General features: G+C 43.5%; 1 protein-coding gene across 3 annotated transcripts in view; it reads left to right on the forward strand.

Annotated features, from left to right (window-relative positions):
* The window catches only part of GUCY2C (guanylate cyclase 2C), a 97,577-nt gene extending 78,194 nt beyond the window's left edge, over positions 1 to 19,383 (forward strand). For all 3 annotated transcript variants that reach the window (XM_055394169.2, XM_055394168.2, XM_055394167.2), the window contains 9 exons: positions 434 to 522; positions 4,140 to 4,231; positions 8,381 to 8,539; positions 10,617 to 10,809; positions 12,420 to 12,594; positions 14,733 to 14,831; positions 15,588 to 15,682; positions 17,107 to 17,183; positions 18,724 to 19,383. In XM_055394169.2, the coding sequence (XP_055250144.1) occupies positions 434 to 522; positions 4,140 to 4,231; positions 8,381 to 8,539; positions 10,617 to 10,809; positions 12,420 to 12,594; positions 14,733 to 14,831; positions 15,588 to 15,682; positions 17,107 to 17,183; positions 18,724 to 18,898 (1,154 nt within the window). In that variant the 3' untranslated portion in view covers positions 18,899 to 19,383. The remainder of the gene's footprint in view (positions 1 to 433; positions 523 to 4,139; positions 4,232 to 8,380; positions 8,540 to 10,616; positions 10,810 to 12,419; positions 12,595 to 14,732; positions 14,832 to 15,587; positions 15,683 to 17,106; positions 17,184 to 18,723) is intronic.
* Positions 19,384 to 19,612: the final 229 nt, after the last annotated feature.

Consider the following 19,612-nt stretch of genomic DNA (forward strand, 5'->3'; position numbering starts at 1 on the left):
CTCTGTGCTATACAGTAGGTCCTTGTTGGGGGGAAATGTTTTATTCCATTCATCCAGTTCTTGATTTACCGAGTACTTACTGTACACCAGCTCTTACCATTATGGAGAATGAAGGTAGCCGAAGGGTATAGGGAGGACAGGCTAGCATCTCGGTCAGAGGAAACCTCCCTGAGACAGTGGTCTTTGAGTTAAGTTTTAAAGGGTTTGTAGATTTAACTGAAGTACTTCCTGGGTGTAAGAGGGCCTAAGCCCCCTTCCCCTGGTGGCCTATCCATTCATTCACATCTGTTTGTTGAGTACTAGCCTAGGCTCTGCCACACTCCCACCGGCTCCCCATCCAGGTCCGGGAACCCATTCAGAGTCTGGAGGCTGCTGCTAAAATTTCTTCACATTGCATTCTTTCTTGTAATTTGAATGGTTCTCATCCCATCAGAGAAGATTTTCAGAGTGGAGAATTCCAACGGAGTGAAACCCTTCCGCCCCGATCTGTTCCTGGAAACAGCAGAGGAAAAAGAGCTGGAAGTGAGTATGTCTTCCACGTGAGTTTCTTTGGGGCTGCAGCAGCAAAGGAGCACACACTCGGTGGATGAACACCAAGGAAATGTATCCACTTACAGTTCTGGAGGCCAGAAGTCTGAAGTGAGTTGTCAGAGGCCATGCCTCCTCCAGAGGCTCTACAGGAGAATCCATTCCTCACTTCTCCCAGGAGCTTCTGGTGGCTCTTGACATGCCTTGGCTTGTGGCCACAACACTCTAATCTCTGCCTCCAGGCCACATTCTCCATTTCTGTCTAATCTCCTTCTCCTTCTCTCCTATATGAGGATACATGTGACTGTTGCTGTTATTTAGTTGCTAAGTCGTGTCCAGTTCTTTGCGACTCCATGGACTGCAGAATGCCAGGCTTCCCTGTCCTTCACTACTGTCTCCCGAAGTTTGCTGAAATTCATTTATGCCCATTGAGTCAGTGATGCGATCTAACCGTCTCATCTTCTGCCACGCTCTTCTCCTTTTGTCCTCAATCTTTCCCAGAATCAGGGTCTTTTCCGATGAGCCAGCTCTTCACATGAGGTGGCCAAAGTACTGAAGTTTCAGTCCAGACACTTCCCTGGTGGTTCAGTGTTTAAGACTGTTAGGGTCCAGAGTCGCCCTTCCCTCAAAGGAACAGAGGACACTCACGATAATGCAAGACACACAGCAAGGTTTATTTCCAGCTAGCTGGGGTCCAAGTGTCTGCCCGACGCAGCGGGTTTCAACAAGGACCCCGAGCACTCAGAGCCAAGGGGTTATATAGCATTTTCAAATCATGGTATTTCTAAATTACCTAACTCACAGTAATTTTCCACACACACACACACACACACACACAGCTGTGCATATCTCTATCCTGGTGTCTTAACGAGATAAACTTATCAGACCTGTTTACCTAATTTTCAGTGTCACAGCCGCCCACATTCTTGGTACTTAAGATTAACTTGTCTCCCAGGTTTTATCTAGTTCTTCTTCCCTCAAGTCACAACATACTCAGTAAAAATGGTTTTTCCGGCCTCTAAGATGGCCGTTCTTGTGCTAACCCATTCTTACAACTACGTACTTCCCGTGCAGGAGGCATGGTTCAGCCCCTTCTCAGAGAGCTAAGATACCACATACCATGTGGCCAAAAAATTAAAATAAAACTGGGTTTTTAAAAAAACTTTTTTTAAAAGGATAATCCAGAATTATCTTCCCATTGCAAGATCCTTAATCACACCTGCAAAGACCCTTTTTCCAAGTAAGGTAGCATTCACTCGTTCCAGGGGTTGGGACACATCCTTGGGAGCCGATATCAGCCTGTCATCCTCCCAACTCACAAAAGAGCTCCTCCAGCACAGATCACATTCTCACTATTTAGGAGCTAGAAGAGCAGATGTCTGTGTGATACAGTTATTAGACTTATAAAACTACCTCCTGATTATAAAATAAATATGCCGATATCTGGAAACAATAAAGAAATGTACATTCCCTCTTTCTGTCCTTCCTCCAAAGAAAATGGAGACATTCTGTATTTGCTTAATTGTTTTATAATCCCTCACAAAGGCCTTTAAGGACTGTGGGGGGAAAAATTCTAATTTTTTCTTTAGAACTTTATCTGAGCTTTTATAATCCAGCATATGGTAAGTAAATGTTAAAAAAATATTTATGGTTGTTAAAGAAAATTTTTTTTAAACTTTTGTTCCTTGCAGGATAAAGATAAAAACACTTTGCTTCAGTTTGCAAGTGACCTGCTAGATGAGGTTTATGGTCAGACTCTACTGAGCATGAATGGGCCTTTTTATTTCTTTATGTTTTTCAACATGAAAGGCAGGTTGTACCCCCAAGGTGTTCTGAGCTACATCCACTCCTGTCTTGCCTTCTCCCCATCCCTTCCCTTCCTGCTGCTTTTCTGGATCCTGGAATTCCTCTCCGCACATCAGCATCTCCTCTCAAACCGTCCTTCCTAGTCTGAGTATATCCTCATGTTTAAAACAGCTTTCACCAAAGCCGCCTCCTTGTCCATTGACTCGTGCGGCTGGATGGTTCTGGAACTGGAAATAATTCAATTCCATCTTCTAGTAGCTGGTTCCAATAGAATACAGGTCTGAAACTCCAAGACTTGGCCTGAAGAGCATGTGCTGTTGACCGAGGAGCCTGGTGGGCTACGGTCCATGGGATTGCATAGTCGGACACGACTGAAGCATCTTGGCACGCGTGCACGCTGCATCAGCTCACTTGGCGCTTCTGTCCCTTCCTTTAAGGGAGTCAGCCAGTGGATCGTTTTCCCAGGCAGGGCAGGGGTACCACCTAGTGGTGAATGCGGGCAACTACAGTTCTATACCGTGGTCCTCTCCCTCCCCAGGGACTCTTCGTTAAAGCAAAAGAATGCAGACAGGGGCTGTATCTAGTGCCATTTGTGATCCTGTTTGTGTTCAGAGTGAAGAACAGACTTAATTTAAAGCAAATGGTCTTCAGCATGCTTTTTGATCCCACAAAAGCTGCAAACAAGCGGTATCAAATGAGAAGATGGTTCCATGGGCTTCCTGTCCTCCCTCTTCCTCTGTACCCACCCCACACACACCCTCCCATCCTCCCACCTCCCCTCCCCCCCTCCCCCACCCCCACCCCGCTTCCTCGTTTCTCTTCACTGCAGCTGGGAAACTTACAAACGTACATACACTAATGTCCTCTGCCCATGTCATAGCTGGGACACATACTTGTGCTAAGGAATTTATTGATTTTTTAATCTGAAATTCAAGTTTAAAACGGGTGTCCTGTATTTGTATTTGCTGTATCTGAGAACCCTAACAAGGTCCCTGCACAAACCAATTAATTCAGAAGCTCCCGAAGTCCTAAGAAATTTTGTGAATGCTCCCCAGACAATCCCATGGTCAGACACAGTTGAAAACTAATGTCATAGAGCTTCACTCTCATTTTAGAGTTGCCTCGTACTCACCAAGCTCAGTTATTTATCCCCCTCCCCAGCACAAACCCTGCAAATGTCCCTAAGGCGTTTTGTCTCTCCCATCCCACCTCGTCCAAATCAATATTGCCGTTTTTTCCTTAGCCTAGGATCGAAAGGAAGGGTGAGGCAAAGCAGCGCAGGCAATGATGACCACAGGGAACTGGGCCATTTCATACTCGTTGTGAGAGCTGAGATGTTTTAAAAATATTCCCTGCTTCAGTTGCTTACATCACGGAACAGAATAGTATAGGATACCACCCTCTAAGCTAATCCACCTCTTATTTATTTATTTGAAGTACAGCTGATTTGCAATCTTGTGCCAATCTCTGCTGCACAGCAAAGTGACGCATTTATGCATTCTTTTTCATATTCTTCTCCAAGTTTATCCCAAGGGGATTGGATAAAGTTCCCTGTGCTATCTATAGGAAGACCTTGTTTTTATCTATTTTAAAGGTAATAGTTTGCGTCTACCAACCCCACACTCCCAGTCCTTCCCTCTCCCTGCTCCTTTGGCAACTACAGCTGTGTTCTCTAAGCCTGTGAGTCTGTTTCTCTTTCATAGATAGGCTCATTTGTGTCATATATTAGACTTCACATGTAAGTGATACCATATGGCATTTGTCTTTTTCTGAGTTACTTCAGTTCGCTCTCTTCTTTCTTCCAGGTCTATCTACTTGTCAAAAACTGCTGGGAGGAAGATCCAGAAAAGAGGCCAGATTTCAAGAAAATTGAGAATACCCTGGCCAAGATATTTGGGTATGGCGGACATTTTTACTTTTCCCCACTAACTTCAGTTTTTTCTAGTAATAGTTGACATTTAGTGGTAGCTAAGTATGAGAATGCCTTTTCTAATGAAAAATCACAGATTATAATACCTGTCTCCAAAAAATTAAAATCATATGGAGATGAACAGACCATTTTCTCTAGAGATAATCACTTGAAAAGCTAAGTACTGTGTCCAAGGGCAAAACGAGCCTGATTAGAAAATAGATTCTGATTGATCATGATTATATCTGTTAAAAAAATATAGTTCCTGTACTCTTCTGCAGGTAATTAGGATTTAGAAGTCTAGGAGAATCCTGAGGATCTTAAAACCCCTGGATAATTCTTAACATCAGCAAGTTCCTTAGAGTTTTAAAAATCGTAAGATCAGGAACTTTGAATCAGAGTGTAATTCAGGATCAAGAGAAAAGTAACATACAGTTATCCTGTAAGACTGAATTTTAGATTTCCTGTGTTTGGAGGTAGATACAATGCAGAGTGAGAAAAATAGCTCTAGGAGATCCAGTTTCTAGGCTAGGATCTAAGAATAGCTAGTTATGGTTACCAATTTTGTTGCTCGTAAAATTGGAATGAATTTTCTGTGGATGATTCCTTCTAGCTCTTTCTGTAGTTCGTTAAGTCAAAGACTCAAATACTTAGTGAAGCTAAATGAAGCCCAGGACTGAGATGGGGTGGAGCAGGGGTCCCAAACCCCCACACCAGGCCACACGGCAGGAGGTGAGACGGGCTGGGGGGCAGCAAGCGAAGCTTCATCTGTATTTACAGCCGTCCTCCTTGCTCACATTACCACCCAAGTTCTGCCTCCTTTCAAATCAGCAGCAGCATTTGATTCTCATAGGAGCGTGAACCCTAACCCTAAAGTCAGGGCAGAGTGTCCTGAGATTGCCACAAACTAGAAATATAGTGCACAGTAAATGTAACGTCCTTGAATCATCTTGAAACCATACCCTCCCCCACCCCGCCCCCCACCCAGTCCATGGAAAAGTTATCTTCCTTGAAACCAGTCCCTGGTGCCAAAAATGTTGGGGACCTCTGGGGTAGAGTGAAGACAATTAAAGTGTGGCCATTGATTGCTTGATCTAAACCACCCAATGTGGAAAAAGAGCAGGAAATAATAAATGATTTCAATCTTGCCCTTTTTCATTCCTTCCCAGATCTATTACTAAGAGCAGATGAAACTGTATGTGTGACAGATGAAATGTGAGCTCATGAAGATAAAACTAGGCCCCTGGTATTTAGCCTTTAATGTGGTGGTTCTCTACTTGGCTGCACATGGAAATCACCTGGGGATATTTGCAAACTACTGATGCCGGAGTCCTACCCGAGAGAGTCTGATGTAATTGATCTGGGTGCAGGGTATCATCAAGAGTTTAAATAAGCTCCTCAGGTGATTAAAATACACAGCCAAGGTTGAGGAAACTGTTTTAATTGAATCAATTCATCATGAAATCAGATTATCCATCTTCATCCCTTCCACCTGCTCCCACATTCTTTCTACCCAGCTAGATTTCTTTATGGTTTCCAGTGAGAATCTCCTAGGGACCTTGTTTAAAATTTCTATTCATCCCAAACCTAGCAGTTTCCAGTCATAGGTCTGTGATGGGACTCAGAAATGTATGAATTTTTTTCTTCCTTTTTTATTTTTTAAATTACAAAAGTATAACACATTTACAGGAGACTTGGAAAATACAGAACAAAGTTACATATAGTTCCACTATAGAGTACAATTATTTCTTAAGTAGATAAATTAAGATTTTTAGTTGGAGTTTCAATGTCAAACTCTCAAAAGTTAATAGAATGAATATACAGAAAAGTAGAAGGATATAGTAGACCTGAAAAGCACCATGAACCAAATGAATATAATTAAGATTTATACAATTTTCATACAACAGTAGGATACAAACTCTATTCAGGTTCCCATAGACTATAAACTAGGAGTCTCTGGAACATATCCGGGGACATAAAACAAGGTGCAAACATTTCATGGTCTGCTGATGCTGCTGCTAAGTCGCTTCAGTCGTGTCCAACTCTGTGCAACCCCATAGATGGTAGCCCACCAGGCTCTTCTGTCCCTTTGATTCTCCAGACAAGAATACTGGAGTGGGTTGCCATTTCCTTCTCCAATGCATGAAAGTGAAAAGTGAAAGTGAAGTTGCTCAGTTGTGTCCAACTCTTTGAGACCCCATGGACTGTAGCCTATCAGGCTCCTCCATTCATGGAATTTTCCAGGCAAGAGTACTGAAGTGGGGTGCCATTGCCTTCTCCTTTCATGGTCTAAAGGTATCATACAGAGTATGTTCTCTTATCACTGTGAAATTATGTTAGAAATCAATATAAAAAGATACTTGAAGATAACCCACATATTTTCAAGTCCAATGTGGCATTCACCAAGAGAGACCTAGCCATTGAAAGCCTCAATAAAGTCAGGAAAATGAAAAAACATGGTGATAGCAGAGAAGAAAGCATTTAAATGAGAAATTAAAATCAAAGATATTTTTAAAACTCCATGTCTTTGGAAATTAAATGTCCACTTTTAAATGATGGGTGTATCTAAGAAGGTATAACAAGGAAAATTAGAGAATACTTAGAATAAAAACAAAAGAGAATTTACCAGAATTTGTTGCATGCAGCTGAAGCTGCTCAGTGCAACTAAATACAATGTGAAATCTTGAATAAGGTATAAAAACAAATGATGGATACTAGCATAAAATTTTGTGAAATTTGAACAAAATCTATACACTAGTTAATAATACTGTGGTGGTGGTGGTGCTTTAGTCACTCAGCTGAGGCCAATTCTTGCAGCCCTGTGGACTGTAGCCCGCCAGGCTCCTCGCTCCATGGAATTCTCCAGGCAAGAATACCGGCGTGGGTTGCATTTCCTTCTCCAGGGGATCTTCCTGACCCAGGAATCGAACTTGGGTGTCCTGCATTGCAGGTTGATTCTTTACCGACTGAGCTACGAGGGAAGCCCGCATGTTAATTTCCTGTTTGGGGGTTTTTTGGTTTTTTTTTTACAACATAGTAAGAAATGTATTAAATTTTTAACAAACATCCCACCCCGTAACAAGGGGATTACAACATAGTCTATCTTTTTGAGCACAGAAATGGCAAGTGTGATTGTTGTTATGGTGATAAACAGTAGGATTTATTCATCCCTTGGGTTGTGTAGTGAACATTGTCTCCAGTTCTCACGACAGCTGTAATTTCCGACTGGGGTCTGCACCCAGGAGGGTCACAGGGTCACGAAGAGCTGGCATCTCATCTAAGTCACAAAATGGACTTAGGGCTTTTGCTTTAGGACCCTGACTGTCTGTTCTGAAGGATAATATAAGGCTCAGTTTTACTTTACTTGGTTCTTTCCTTTTTTTTTTTTAATTGAAGGAAAATTGCTCTACAATGTTGTGATGGTTTCTGCCGTACGAGGTTCTTTTCTTATATTTCCCTTTATTACAAGTTGTTCCTTATTAAAACTTTAAAAAATATGAATAAGCAAACAAGAAAGTAAAAACATTACCTATTTTTCAACAGATAATGACCAGTTTTCAAAAATTAAAGATGAGATGATAATGTTTGCTATTACATAAACTGGCTTTTTTCACTTAAATAATGTAAAGGTAGTATCTCTCTGTGTACTTTGCGATTTTAATTTGTATTTGATAGTCCATCATTTCATAATAATTTAATTACTTTTGTTACACATTTAGGGTAGTTTTTAAATGATTGTGAGGAATAACTGCTACTTTCTTTATAGTTCACTTTCAGCACCTTTGTGATAGTTTCCTTCGGATAATTCTAAGAAGTAGAATTGAGAGGCTGGTCCACATGAGCATTCTTAAGATTTATGATGCATTTTACCGTATTTCTCTCCAGGAAGACTATAATGTATATTTTTCCTCCATCTTACTTACATTGATTATCATTGTGCTAACATTTGTTTTTCTTTCTTTTTTAAATGTCTTTTCTATTTCTTTGATCCTTCCTGAGATTAAATTTTTTTGCCATATTTGTTGGCCATTTTTATTCTTTCTTTAATTACCTGTTCATAATATCTGCCTATTGGTTTAATGAATATTTATGTTTTCTTAATATTATGGAGAGCTCTTTTTCTGTCTCTACCTACAGCCTTTTCCATGACCAAAAAAATGAAAGTTACATGGATACCTTGATCCGACGTCTACAGCTGTATTCCCGGAACCTGGAACATCTGGTGGAAGAAAGGACACAGCTGTACAAGGCAGAGAGGGACCGGGCTGACCAGCTTAATTTCATGTTGCTCCCAAGGTAAGGAAGTCCTTGCACGGATGTGACTGTATAGGACTGCAGAGTTGTGCCTCAGTCCTTAAGGCTGAAAACCAAAGCATATTTGTCTAGCACTGGTCTTCTCTGTACTTTTCTTACTTTATTTATTTTTATGTATTTATTTGGCTGTGTTGGATCTTAGTTGCAGCATACAGGATCTTTATTTGCAGCATGTGAACTTTTAATTAGGGCCTGTGGCATCTAGTTCCCAGAGCAGGGATAGAACCTGGGTCCCCTGCATTGGGAGTGCAGAGTCTTAGTCACTGAACCACCAGGGAAATCCCTTCTCTACATTTATATAGGATTGTTCCCGTTTGCATTTTCTTCATCAGATCGTTGTGTTTAAAGATGCACATCTTGCTAAGCTTTGTCCCGGTTTGCACTGTCTAAATTGCTAAAAGAAAGAGACTGTTTTCCAGTGCCATGGAAGGAGAATGGATGGCAGAGTTAGAGCCACCTAGGTTCCAGCACCTCTGGGCCACTTTTACTGAGTCTGAGACCTTAGGCCAGCCACTGTCTGTCCTTCATATAAAAATGAAAAGTAAAGCATTAATTTCCTTGCCGTCTTCTTTCAGCCTCATAGTAGAGGCCATATTAAAAGAAATGATATATACTAATGCATATATATGGAATTTAGAAAGATGGAAATATACGAGACAGCAAGAGACACAGATGTATCGAACAGTCTTTGGGACTTTGTGGGAGAGGGTGAGGGTGGGATGATTTGGGAGAATGGCATTGAAACATGTATGTTGTCATATGTGAAACGAATCAGCAGTTCAGGGTCGATGCATGTTATAGGATACTCGGGGCTGGTGTGTGGGGATGACCCAGAGGGAGGATAAAGGGAGGAGGGAGGTGGGAGGGGGGTTCAGGAGGGGGAACTCATGTACACCCGGGGCAAATTCATATGGCAAAACCAACCAATATAATATTGTAAAATAATTAGCCTCCAATAAAAAATAAATTAATTTAAAAAAATAAAAGAAATTATATAGATGAGCTTATTTGCAAAGCAGAAACAGAGACAAAGATGTAGAAAACAAATGTATGAACACCAAGTGGGAAAGGGGTGGGTGGGAGAATTAGGGAGATTGGGATTGGCAGATTCGCACTGTTGATACTGTGTATAAAATAGATGCTGGGGTTCCCCTGGTGATTCAGATGGTAAAGAATCTGCCTGCAGTGCAGGAGACCCAGATTTGATCCTTGCATTGGGAAGACCCCCTAGGGAAGGGAATTGCTACTGACTCCAGCATTCCTCCCTGGGAAATCCCATGGACAGGAGCTTGTTGGGCTGCAGTCCACTGTGTCACAGAAGAGTTGGACACAACTTAACGACTAACATGTTGTACACACACACATAAAACAGATAACTAATGAGAATTGACTGAATAGCACAGGGAGCTCTATTTACCGCTCTGTAGTGACCTCAACTGGAAGGAAGTCCAGAATGGAGCGGATATACATATATGTACAGCTGATTCATTTCACTATACAGTAGAAACTAACACATTATAGTTATTAATAAAGCAACTATGCTCCAGTAAAAATTAATTAAAAATAAAATAGGAGCCATCTTTAGTGGAGGAAGTCTTCCCTGGTGGCTCGCATGGTAAAGAATCTACCTGCAGTGTGGGAGACCGGATTCAATCCCTGGGTGGGGAAGATCCCCTGGAGGAGGAAATGGCAACCCACTCCAGTATTCTTGCCTGGAAAACTCCATGGACAGAGGCGCCTTTCAGGCTGCAGTCCATGGGGTTGCATAGAGTTGGACACGACAGAGCTGCTGAACACTCACATTTATTAGAGTTATAATCAAGTATTAAATTAATACTGAACCTCCTGTTCATCTGAGGCCACATACATGTGCTCCGTGTGTGTAATATGTTCCTAGACTTGGTATCTGCAAGCTGTCTTTGGTTCCTCGCCACACCACTCACTGGAAATCCTCAGTTCCAGAATTCCTGGTGAACAGTTAGTACTGTCTCAAAGATTTCTATAGAGGAGGAAGGAATTTGCTGAAACTGAAGGCCCTGTTTTTTCCTTCCTCATCTAGGCTGGTGGTCAAGTCTCTGAAGGAGAAAGGCTTTGTGGAGCCTGAGCTCTACGAAGAAGTCACAGTCTACTTCAGCGACATTGTCGGGTTCACTACCATCTGCAAGTACAGTACCCCCATGGAAGTGGTGGACATGCTCAATGACATCTATAAGAACTTTGACCACATTCTGGACCACCACGACGTGTACAAGGTAACCACTACACCTAACAGGCTGAATGATGGTTTGGCCCCAGGTCAGCAGAGCCAGAATTGGCTGTTTCTGTTACTACAGTTCTCCTTCGCTACCCCTACCACGTCTGCCCCAGGGTGGTTCCAGGATTGTCATGGATCCCCAAATCCCCAGATGCTCAAGTCCCTGGTATAAAATAATATAGTATTTGCATACAACCTATGTACATCCCCATGTACTCTAAATCGTCTCTAGATTACTTATAATACCTAATACAATGTAAATGCTATGTAAAATAGTTGCTGGAGTTATGGCACATTCAAGATTTACTTTTTGGAACTTTCTGCAGTTTTGTTTCAATATGTTTGAATCATGGTTCATTGAATCCACAGTGTGGAACCTATAGATTCAGAGAGCTGACTTTACTCAGGTCTTTTGCTTTGTCACTTAAGTTAGTAAATTAGTGGTTGCGTCTGAGCTACAAGTGAAGTGGAAGAACGAGAGTGGTCAGAAGTTGAAATTCTCACCCTGTGTAGATCAGAAAGTCTTACCAACAAGAGTTCTGGTTGAACAGAAAGTGATTAAGCATTTTAGAGATATTCAGAAAGAAGAAATTAACTAACCAACACATATGAACCATGCATATGATTATGAAAATGAAATTAAAAGGGAGAATATCAAAGAATAATGTTAATATAAGTCTACTGCCTATTACAAGAAAAGTGTTCGGAAGCATCCGGTAGAAGAATGTGTATTATGTCTTTAGTGAAGTGAAGATGAAAGTCGCTCAGTCGTGTCCCATTCTTTACAACCCTGTGGACTGTAGCCCACCAGGCTCCTCTGTCCATGGGACTCTCCAGGCAAGAATACTGGGGTGGCTTGCCATGCCCTTCTCCAGGAGATCTTCCCAACCCAGGGGTCGAACCCAGGTCTTCTGCCTTGCGGGCAGATTTTTTTTACCACCTGAGCCACCAGGGAAACCCCTTTATGTCTTAGAGGAACCTACAATTATTTTTTTATCAAATCGTTTTTGAAAAGTAAAGTGCTAAACATGACTTTTCTGGTAATTAGAGATGGTTTCCTAAAATTACATAAAGCCATTCAGATTGTTTCAACACTGTAGACTTGTCACCACATCTGCATGACTTACATTATTATAAAGTACTTCACTCAGTTAAAATCCTTTATAGTTGTTTTATCAACTTTTTAACTAGGCTATGGCTTTCTAGGTGGCAAAGTGGTAAAGAATCTGCCTGCCAATGCAGGAGACGCAGGTGATGCGAGTTTGATCCCTGGGTCGGAAAGATCCCCTAGAGAAGGAAATGACAACCTGCTCCAGTATTCTTGCTTGGAAAATTTCATGGACGCTGGAACCTGGCAGGCTGCAGTCCATAGGGTCACAGAGAGTTGGACATGGCTGAGCATGCGCACACCACATTCTAACTAAGCTATAAAAACCCTGAAGAAATTAGCATAGTACTAGTCTTGAACTAGTCCCAGAATAAGTGTACAGGGCTGTGCTCATATGAGTTCTCGAACATTTCTGAATTTGATGTGCAATAAACTGCTTCTGTTTACTTTCTGGTGCCTTTAGAAGGGACAGATTCACTGATGAGAAACCACTTCCACAGGTGGAAACCATTGGTGATGCCTACATGGTGGCCAGCGGTTTGCCTAAGAGAAATGGCAACCGGCATGCAATAGACATTGCCAAGATGGCCTTGGACCTCCTCAGCTTCGTGGGGACTTTTGAGCTGGAGCATCTTCCTGGCCTCCCAATATGGATTCGCATTGGAATTCACTCCGGTATGCAGCTGAGCACTGTAGCAGTTGGGAACCGTGTGTACCTCTGTACACCAACTAAATTAGAAACGTTGAAGGATCCTCAGATGAGATCAATTTTCACATGAGGCTTACTCTTGAATCCACCTGCCAAATACGAGGTCCAGTTACACATCCTGACATAATTAGACCTATAAAAAGTATCTAGAGAGTTCTAGGAAACAGCAGTCACGACAGCACTCATCGAATGATAAACACCAACCACAAACCAGAATAACAAACTCCCAACCTCTTATTTAAGTCACCCTGTTCCCTGGTGGCTTGGATGGTAAAGAATCCGCCTGCAATGCAGTGTAGGAGACTTGGGTTTGATCCCTGAGTTGGGATGATCCCCTGGAGGAGAGCATGGCAACCCACTCCAGTATGCTTGCCTGGAGAATCCCCATGGACAGAGGAGCCTGGCAGGGTACAGTCTATATGGTAGCAAAGGGACTAAGCACAGCACAGCACATTTACTATTTGTCTCTTCCCTATTCCCTCCCTCTCCCCATCCCTGACTTCTGTAAATTTTTTTCCAGTAAAATACTACAGTATCTTAAATGGATTTTATTATCTTTCTGATGTGATTGGTAAGTTTTAGAGACCTTTTTTTTAAGTTGGAGTATAGCTGATTTACAGTGTTGTGTTAGTTTATGGTGTACAGCATAGTAATTCGGTTATACGTATATATAAGATAGTTTGCCTCTGCTAATCTCAAACTCCCGATCCATCCCTCCCTTCCCCCTTGGTAACCACAAGTCTTTTCTCTATGTCTGTGAATCTGTTTCATAGATAAGTTTATCTGTGTCATATTTTAGCTTCCTCAGAGATCTAATCAAGTAGCTGCTGCTGCTTCTGTTTGTTTTTGTTTTGTATTTTTGTATTGAATCTAACAGGGAAGATTCAGAACTCAGTATTTTTTTTTCAAGTGTACGTGAGCAATGCACAACTTAATGTTCTATTTTTTTCAGTGTCTGTAAACACAGTGTTCAAAGGACAAATCTATAAAGAAACTCACATAGATCAAAACCTGATAAACGAACCAGAAAATCAATAGTTACCTCTATCCAAAACCTGATTTTGCAGTTTCTGAGTTAACCTTTAGCTTCTACAAATTTTAACTCCTTGGATTCAGTCTTCCCACACAAATACTTGCTTGAGCAGCCCTTCTTCCCTATCTAATATGCCCCGGTGCATTATTTGGCCTTGGCTTTTGTTCTGCCTTTTGGGGCATCCTTGTGTCATAGGCTCCCCCTTCCTGCTGCATTCACGTGGTACATGAAAAGCTCAGGGAAGAAGATACCAAATCCTTGTCATCTGGGTCTTCCATCTTCAGGCCACCAATCCCTAAAATGCTGTGCTGTGCCATGCTTAGTCACTCAGTCATGTGGGACTCTTTGCAACCTCATGGACTGCAGTCTGCCAGGGTCCTCTGTCCATGGGGATTCTCCAGGCAAGAATACTAGAGGGGTTGCCATACCCTCCTCCAGGGGATCTTCCCAACCCAGGGTCGAACCCAGGTCTCCCACATTGCAGACATATTCTTTACTGTCCGAGCCACCAGGGAAGCCCAAGAATACTGGAGAGGGTAGCCTAACCTTTCTTCAGGGGTTCTTCTCGACCCAGGAATCGAACTGGAGGTCTCCTGCATTGCAGGTGTATTCTTTACCTGAGCTACCAAGGAAGCCCAAAATAAAACAAATGGGCCATTGAGCCTTCAAGTGCACTGTGCCCACCAATGGTTCAAAGCTCTGGGCTGTGTGGCTGGCACAGCAAGAAAGTGATGAGATGGTCTCCATCCTTCTTGAGAGCCTTCTGTGTAATATATTAAGGAGCATTTTCTACCTTTGCATACTGATCTCAAAATGTCTTCTTGTTTCTCAAAAATGTGCTTTTGTATGCTCAAGGAAAACAGTTCCTGAAAGCGTGATTTGGATAATGATGCTATCCCCTAACAAATACATTCATTTAGAGCCAAGGTCACAGCTCACATTTTACCCCTTAAACCACTTTTCCCATCTAATGAGGCATTGAGCACCGTGATCTTGAGAAGAGGCTCACGAACCTTAACACCACTCTGTGACCCCCGTGGCCTCCACCTTCTTGCTTTCTGTCCCACACAGGTCCCTGTGCTGCTGGAGTTGTGGGGATCAAGATGCCTCGTTATTGCCTGTTCGGAGATACAGTCAACACAGCCTCTCGGATGGAATCCACTGGCCTCCGTAAGAAAGGAGAGGACTTTTCTTAGAGGTCAAAGATTCTGTCTCCCAACCAAGGGGAACTGTAGGATAAAAATACATAATACTGCCAGTGAGGTGAAGAATGACTCTTCACATTGACTGACTGTGATCCTGGGTCAGTCCAGTCCTTGCTACATATTGCCGTTTACTGATCATAATTTTTTTCTTCCTTTATGGCTCAGTTTAACTGTTCTTATTAGTCTGGGTTCGTTGGCAGTGCATTCAGGCATGCTCTACCTGAAATACTGTTAGATCCATGTAAAAGAGAAAGTGTTAGCTGCTTAGTTGTGTCCAACTCTTTGCAACCCCATGGACTGTAGCCCACCAGGCTTCTCGGTCCGTGGAATTCTCCAGGCAAGAATACTGGAGTGGGTTGCCATTTACATGGAGACCCCAAACCAAATTTCAGCTTTTTAGCTCAGCACCACAAAGTAAAATCCAAACCCAGGCCCAGGGGCTCCCCTCTCTGAGCTGGAATGAGAAGCTCCAGGGCTTAATCTAGAGAGCCTCCTCGCTCAGGACCCTGAAAACCAGCACCAGACCCTCTCCCCGTGCCTGATAATAGTTCTCATCTCACCGATGCTATTCTAAAGTGGGTTTTTGTTTCTTTTTTTATGAAAATATCTAAGCAGTCAAGAGCACTCGTAGTAAATATTCTGGCTGAAGGGGAAACAAACGGGGCCCTATGATAGCATTCAAAATGGACGCGGTTTTCATTGATTTATTTTGCATTTCCAGCCTTGAGAATCCATGTCAGCGGCTCCACCATAGCCATCCTGAAGAGGACGGAGTGCCAGTTCCTCTATGAAGTAAGAGGAGAAACCTACTTAAAGGTAAGGAACCCATCGAGATGTATACCTGATAGCGCCACCGGGTGGCGCTAGTGGTAAAGAACCTGCCTGCCAATGCACGGGACAAAAGAGATGTGGGTTCGGTTCCTGGGCTGGGAAGATCCTCTGGAGGAGAGCATGGCAACCCCCTGCAGTATTCTTGCCTGGAGAATCCCATGGACAGAGAAGCCTGGCGGGCCACAGTTCACGGGATCGCAAAGAGTCGGACATGACTTAGCAATTAAGCACAGACGCCCCACCAGACCTACTGAGTCCAGCTCTCTTTGGGTATAGATCAGAGATCTGTATTTTAATCAAATGACTGTAATGCATAGTTTAGAGCAACCGCCTTTCAGAGCCACCAGGTGGCCCTCAGGCTGTCTGTTGAAGGTGACCATATTCACAACTGATCTGAAGCCAGTGATCGGCTAAGACCATCTGCCTCCACCAGCCACAGCAGCACTGGCCTTTACACTGACGGCAACTTGGAAGAGCCTCCTTTAGGTAGTTGTGTCTGAACAGCACACTGGCTGTTTTAATTCTCCGTAAACACATTCTCTGCTGTGTTCCCCCCAGAATAGAAGTCGTGTGTGGATTATTATAGTCCAAGTGGTTAGGCATATGGGCTCAGTGGTGTCTGACTCTGCGACCCCATAACTGTAACCCACCAGGTTCCTCTGTCCGTGGGATTTTCTAGGCAAGAATACTGGAGTGGGTTGCAATTTCCTACTTCCAGGGATTGAACCCAAGTCTCTTGCATATCCTGCATTGGCAAGCAGGTTCTTTACCATTGGCGCCGCTTGGGAAGTTCAAATATTATAGTCCAAACGCAGCCCCAAATCACTAATTTTTTTTTTGAATGAGTGGTTTTAAAAAATTTATCCAGTCTGCTTTTCAAACACAACCTCCAGCCAAAAACAGAATTTCCTGTTGCTTCCATTTATTTTACAGCCTGCAGATGTACCCAGCAAATGTCAGTTAGTGAGTGTTTATTATGAGTGTGTTTGTAATTTACACACTTCAAGTGGGGAAACTGTGGCATAAGTTTTATTTCAAAAACGGCCAGAATAAAATGTGGATGACAGAAACCAGTTGGATTGGAGTAGCAGGATCATAGATGAATTTTCTTCCTTCTTCATTTAGAGTTTTTGTGCTGTTGCTAAGGTGATATTTGGAAATGTCTTTGGGGGAATAAAAGAAAATTCTAGCTTGAAAAAATAAAACATGTCTGGTGGATTGAGATGTTTTTTTAAAGGTGCTTAGAAATAAAGATTGATCTAGAGATAACACAAATATAACAGGAACAGGTGCTGTATTGAAATATAGGCTCTGATGACAAACTCAGAGGGGAAAGTCTTGGAAGCTGATACTTGTAGAGCCGCCTACCTTGTCAGCCTCCAGGGCACACACCTTTCTTGTCTCTCTAGGGAAGAGGAGCTGAGACCACCTACTGGCTGACCGGGGTGAAGGACCAGGAGTACAACCTGCCGCCGCCGCCAACCGCGTGAGCTGCTGGCTGGGGCGGGGAGGAGCGGGGAAGTGGAGGTCTCGGCTTTGTATCTAGTACTGTGTGCAGGCAGTTTAACTGTTGGCAAGTGCTTTGCCAGTGGCAGTGAGGCATTGAATCCAAGGTGAGACAACACACATTGAAAAGGCTTGGAAACCCCCCTTCTCTGGCTGCTGGAGTGTTTCAGGCTCGCTCAGGAGACCAAAGGACAATTTAGGGCCCACCCCCTGCACATGTGGTCAAGAGTGGAGCACGCTAGGGACGCAAGGCCAGTGCGTCCCCACCCCTGCTTACAGCTCTCTGCTGAGTCACCTGAGGAAACAGGAACTCCCCAGCTCCAGGACTGTGGATTGGGGTCTTCACATGAAGTGTGTTCTCCCTGCGATGAGGAAAACAGGTTGCAGGTCTAATTAACCGGTTTCAGTTCCCCTAAAGGTGACTCAGATGGTCTTCCAGTTGCATTTGGGCCACTGCACTGAGTCATGTGGCCACTGGTACGGCTTTTGCTGTGGTAGAGAAACCCTGTCGTGCAGACACCTGGATGCGGGACCCAGACAGATGGCAACACCACAGAGATGCCAAAACAATGCGGACCGTCCCTATGGCATGGGGCGACCTGGCCCCTTACTAAGAGTACCCCAGGTCCATTCTAATCTCTTAAAACCCTCCACTCATTCAGAGCCCTCCCCAGACAAGACCCACACTCCTAGGAAAGTGTGGAACCAACACGTTTTCAGAGTTTTGTGGTGACTGGTGGCTCAGACGGTAAAGAATCTGCCTGCGATGCAGGAGATCCAGGTTTGATCCCTGGGTCGCAAAGATCCCCTGGAGAAGGGAATGGCAATCCACTCCAGTATTCTTGCCTGGAGAATTCCAGGGACAGAGGACCCAGGCGGGCTACAGTCCATGGGGTTGCAAAGAGTAGAACACAACTCTCCAAGTGTCAGTAGAGCGACTAACACTTTAGTGGCCTTTCCAGGTGGCACTAGTGATAAAGAACCTGCCTGCCAATGCAGGAGACATAAGAGATGCAGGTTCGATCCCTGGACCAGGAAGATCCCCTGGAGTAGGAAATGGCTGTCCACTCTAGTATTCTTGCCTGGAGAATCCCATGGACAGAGGAGTCTGGCAGGCTACAGTCCATAGGGTTGCAAAGAGTCGGACACGACTGAGCTACGTAGCACATAGTAGGGCTTAGCACCCTCCTGGCTTCTCTTCCTCTCGCCCCAGTGGTATGTGGAAACCTAACCTCGCCTCTGAATTCCGCATTGTGTTGTCTTACTTTGAAATCGAAATATAATTTCCTGCTTGAAATGTATTCTGCTTTCCCTACAACTACACAGATCTTGGGTGATGGTTCTTTAGGCTCATTGGTAGAAGCCAAGGGTCGTTCTGTGTTCTCTGGACTTCCTGCATGCAGCACAGAGCAGGCATTCACCAAGGAATCAGTGAATGAAACAGGCGGTTCTGGAGCTGAGGGCTAGTCTGTTTGAATGGCTGAGAAGTTCCCTTTTCCCTCCATACTCTGTCTCTCCAGGGAGAATCAACAGCGCTTGCAAGCTGAGTTCGCCGACATGATCGCCAGCTCTTTACAGAAAAGACAGGCCTTGGGGATAAGGAACCGAAAACCAACCCGGGTGGCCAGCTACAAGAAGGGCAGCCTGGAATATTTGCAGCTGAACACGACAGACAATGAGAGCACCCATTTTTAAACCTCGGTAAGAGCTAAGGACTCAGGAAAAACTAAGTCCAGCCACACCTGGGGCAATGACCACAAGTGTCCTGAAGCTTCCGGTTCTCTGAGACCTCAGTAAAGCAGAAGAAGACTTAGATGCAGTCTCCAATAGCCTCGGCTTCCCTGTCTGGGACGTAGGCTTGCTTCTGTGAATCACGTGCACTCTCAGTGCAATAATTACCTTCTATTCTGCAGCCTGATCTCAATAGCTGCTCCAGGGAACTTCAACCTGGGAAAGAGAAATGAATATGTACTATCTCAAAGTTGAAGAGATTTTATTCTTGTTTTACCTGTTTCAGCTTTATTTTGTTTACTAGCTCTTTTTCTTTCTGTATTCATGATAACATTTTTTTAATTGTCTCAATGATATTTTCAGTATTTTATCTCCATTAAATTATATTTAACTCCTAATTTTGGCAGACAATATGCTGTATATGCGGCAGGAATAAAAGTTAAACATTTCCTGGATCCGTGGATGTGTTTCTCTCTGTTGCACCCATTTTCCTGGAATGCACCAGCCATTGCCTTGTGCTGGTTGAAAAACTGACTTAATACCCCTCCACTGAAGAAGGGCAAAGCTAACATCATTGCTCAGAGGTCCAAACCTTGACGTTCAGCATCGTCTGTGTGCATGGAGGGATTTTGTGTCTAGTTCTCTACCATAGGGACTGTTCAGGTGCTAAATTCACAT

This window comes from Moschus berezovskii, chromosome 6, assembly GCF_049115385.1.
Source record: "Moschus berezovskii isolate FMDL1 chromosome 6, NW_MosBer_1.0, whole genome shotgun sequence".
In the NCBI taxonomy this organism is placed as follows: domain Eukaryota; kingdom Metazoa; phylum Chordata; class Mammalia; order Artiodactyla; family Moschidae; genus Moschus; species Moschus berezovskii.